This window comes from Cucurbita moschata, unplaced genomic scaffold (genome assembly GCF_002738365.1).
Source record: "Cucurbita moschata cultivar Rifu unplaced genomic scaffold, Cmos_1.0 Cmo_Scf00018, whole genome shotgun sequence".
Taxonomy (NCBI): domain Eukaryota; kingdom Viridiplantae; phylum Streptophyta; class Magnoliopsida; order Cucurbitales; family Cucurbitaceae; genus Cucurbita; species Cucurbita moschata.
The window spans coordinates 3654896-3658438 of NW_019268534.1; the positions used below are offsets into that span (position 1 = coordinate 3654896).

Genomic DNA, 3543 nt, shown 5'->3' on the forward strand with positions numbered 1-3543 from the left:
TTTTTTTTTTTTTTTTTGTTAATAGTGAAAAAAATGTTATATTCCTCTCCAAATTCGATAAACTCATCAAATATAATTGGCCTGTTTAGTGGGAGGGTTTCTCTGACTTATTGGAGACTTTAGTATCACTTAGATGAAGATTCTGTAATCTGAATTTTGAAAAGCTGTGGGACATATTCTTACAATTTATGTTCAATTCTCTGCTAGACAACATTCAACACCGAGGTGATTCCTACCTGAGTGTATCAGAAATAAGAAGGCTCCTAGAATCGCAAGATTCTTTGTATCCATCTTTTAATAGAAAAGTCAATACCCTAGTCTAGACTGAGTCATAGGGAAGAACTCCAAATTTTGTCTTTTTCCTTGTTGGTTCTGTGTAAATAGCTATGAATATGACAACCAAGGTTCAAAGACACGTTTTTTTTACTTGTTTTGTTCTCGAAAGTTTACAATATTTCTCTTCATTTTTTTACCCAAATTGGTGCTTTCCATGCATGATTCATGATTTCCATATCCAAAGCCTTTTAGGCTTAGGCTTTAGAAAATTGATTATTTTTGTAGACGAAGACAATTGGGTGTATGTTTTGTGTTCTGGGAACTTTGGTAACGGAGAAATAAAGGCACCTTTTAAGATAAGTGGAGATGTGGTATTTTGTTGAAGAGGTATACATATGACTGTTTTTTTATTTATAGATGAGGTTGGTTGACAAAATATTTTGCAACCCTTTTGCCTTCTCTCAGTCTAATTTGAACAATTGTCCACTCCCTTCCCCTTTTTGTTTGTCTTCTTTAGCTGTTTACCCACTCTTTTGTATTTTTCATATTGATCAATGAAACAAAAGTTGTTTAATATAAAATATCAAGTTTCCTGTGAAAACCGAGTGTGAATTTTAGATATTCTTGATTATTATTGATCATTTTCTTCATTTGTATCATAATTAGCTTGATGTATACTTTGGTTGTTTCTTAATGTGGTTTTGCTACGTTCTTTTTTAGGATGACACTGCATTTGAGAAGCAAAGTGCCCTCTTTGCGCTTGCTGTATCAGATATAGTGCTAATAAACATGTGAGTTTTCTTTGGTTTTGTTTTTCCAATATTTGTTTTATCTTGTAACATGTGTTTCCGTATGTTTTTCTTCTAATATTACTTGGTTTTACAATATCTAGCTTAAAAGGTTGTTATAATTTGATTTAGGTGGTGTCATGATATTGGCCGTGAGCAGGCTGCAAACAAGCCTCTCCTCAAAACTGTATTTCAGGTATTCCCTTTAGTCTGGTTGTACTGGGGTCATTATGTATTTTCTATGCTAATAATTTAATCATTTTCCATTTCTATGTATGCAGGTCATGATGAGATTGTTCAGTCCACGTAAAACAACGCTAATGTTTGTCATACGTGATAAAACAAGGGTCTGTTTATATTTTTACTTGTTCAATTGTTACTATATTTCTTGACCAGTTATTGATGAAACCTTATGTTGCAATTTTTTAACTTGTTCAATTGTTACTATATTTCTTGACCAATTTTTTTTTGTATATAGACACCATTGGAAAATTTAGAGCCCGTTCTTAGAGAGGATGTACAGAAGGTAAATTATTGGTGCTTTCTTCTTAATCATTGTGATACCCAGAAAGTGTTTTTTATTTTGTTCTCACTTGCATTCCTCCACCTCTGTTTTGACTGCAGATATGGGACTCTGTTCCTAAGCCACACGCCCACAAGGATACTCCACTAAGCGAATTTTTTAATGTGAATCCTCATTTTCTTTATGACAAATGGATTTCTATAGGGAAGTTGAATTCTATGATGATCCCTATATTGATTTCTTTTGAATTATCAGGTTGAAGTTACTGCTTTGTCTAGTTATGAAGAAAAGGAAGAGCAATTCAAGGAGCAGGTATGGATTTTGTGAAATTGTGTACTTTCAGTACCATATAAAAATTAATCTTATTTCATTCCCCCTTCAACCTCAAAAATAGAAACTGAGAAAATTTTGAAATATTATCTACAAAGAACTTCCTGATAAATTACTGGAGTTGTGGACGTTCTATTTTATGGTGGCTGAATAGGCTTTTTTTACTATCTTTATTTTGGCTTTCCTCAGTTTTTGGTATTATGCACATGTTATGGTTGTTAGGAGGAATTATGTTTGCGAATTTCAACATTTTCTCCTTTCTTTTACATAGTTCTGATAGTATTGATTTTTTTTTTCTTCTACTCCTGTATCGGAATGTTATGTGATGGTCAGAGCATAGTATTTTCCTAAATAAACGTTCTTGACATATTTTATGCATAATTATGTTGGAATTCAGGTGGCAAATTTGAGACAGAGATTCTTCCATTCTATTGCCCCAGGAGGGCTTGCTGGAGATCGCAGGGGAGTGGTTCCTGCTTCAGGTTTCTCTTTTAGTGCACAGCAAATCTGGAAAGTTATCAAGGAGAACAGGGATCTTGACCTTCCAGCCCATAAGGTACAACAGTGACCAAATTCATATTCAGACTATATAGCTAAATGTCCCAACTTTGATCGATGGCATGTTTACAGGTTATGGTGGCTACTGTTCGTTGTGAAGAAATTGCCAATGAGAAGTTTACCTGGTTTGCGTCAAATCAGGTATTATCTACAGGCGTTTAATTTTATCCTTGTCTTTTGTTATCCACTTCCTAATATATCCTACTGTAAAAACTTACCGTATAATTTATTTGTTTATTCTATAAGGACTGGTTGAGTTTGGAAGAAGAAGTACAATCCGGCCCAGTTCAAGGTTTTGGAAAGAAGCTAAGTTCGATCATTGACACTTGTTTATCAGAGTAAGTAGTGCCTGTGTATCACGTTTTGATAGTTATCCAGGATGCATTCAAGTGAACACTAGTAATCTTATACATTTATTTTCTGTTTACGTTAGCATTGAATGATCGGAGTTAAGTTGGGTAAGGTCATGTAAACAGAAGGTTTCCATTGTATTGTACGTCATTTTTTTATCCTCATCAAGTATTTTTCTTTATTCCTTATCCAGTTCATAAGATAATTGTATTTCTGATGGAGTAGGGTTATCACTAGGGACTACTCCGTGTATGATTGTTAGTTCCGTAGTGGTGTTACTTTTTTAAATGATGATTTCATTATGGCCTTTGAAGTGAACTCAAATATAACTTAACAGTGATAAATTCTTATGAAGTCCTAACAAGTGCCTCACTTTGGGCTTTTTTTTTTGTTGTTGTAATTATTCATTAGATCTTAATTTGGTAGATTAGAGTCTGTTCTTGGTTTAGTTCCTTTGAGGGTCGTATTTTTGTATGCATGTTTTCTTCTTTGATTGACTGGGTTGGGGGTCTCTTTTGTATCTTTCTTATCTATACCAATGAAGGTTGGTTTTCAACCAAAAAAACAAGACGCCGTGATGATAAAAATCAAATTCTTCATTTCCACTTGTTGGTTTTTTTGAATATTAGTTAATATGCATCTTAATTGCTTATAGTTGCATTATCTTGATTTTTTTTTTCAACATCGGAAGAGAGAGAGAGAGAGAGAGAAGGGGGG

The 3543-nt window shown here is 33.7% G+C and overlaps 1 protein-coding gene across 2 annotated transcripts in view; it reads left to right on the plus strand.

Moving 5' to 3' along the window:
* Nucleotides 1-3543, plus strand: part of LOC111456140 (protein ROOT HAIR DEFECTIVE 3) — an 11306-nt gene that overhangs the window by 2599 nt on the left and 5164 nt on the right. For both annotated transcript variants that reach the window (XM_023097916.1, XM_023097917.1), the window contains exons 6-14: nucleotides 997-1067; nucleotides 1197-1260; nucleotides 1346-1411; nucleotides 1543-1590; nucleotides 1689-1751; nucleotides 1843-1899; nucleotides 2315-2473; nucleotides 2548-2616; nucleotides 2722-2813. In XM_023097916.1, the coding sequence (XP_022953684.1) occupies nucleotides 997-1067; nucleotides 1197-1260; nucleotides 1346-1411; nucleotides 1543-1590; nucleotides 1689-1751; nucleotides 1843-1899; nucleotides 2315-2473; nucleotides 2548-2616; nucleotides 2722-2813 (689 nt within the window). The remainder of the gene's footprint in view (nucleotides 1-996; nucleotides 1068-1196; nucleotides 1261-1345; nucleotides 1412-1542; nucleotides 1591-1688; nucleotides 1752-1842; nucleotides 1900-2314; nucleotides 2474-2547; nucleotides 2617-2721; nucleotides 2814-3543) is intronic.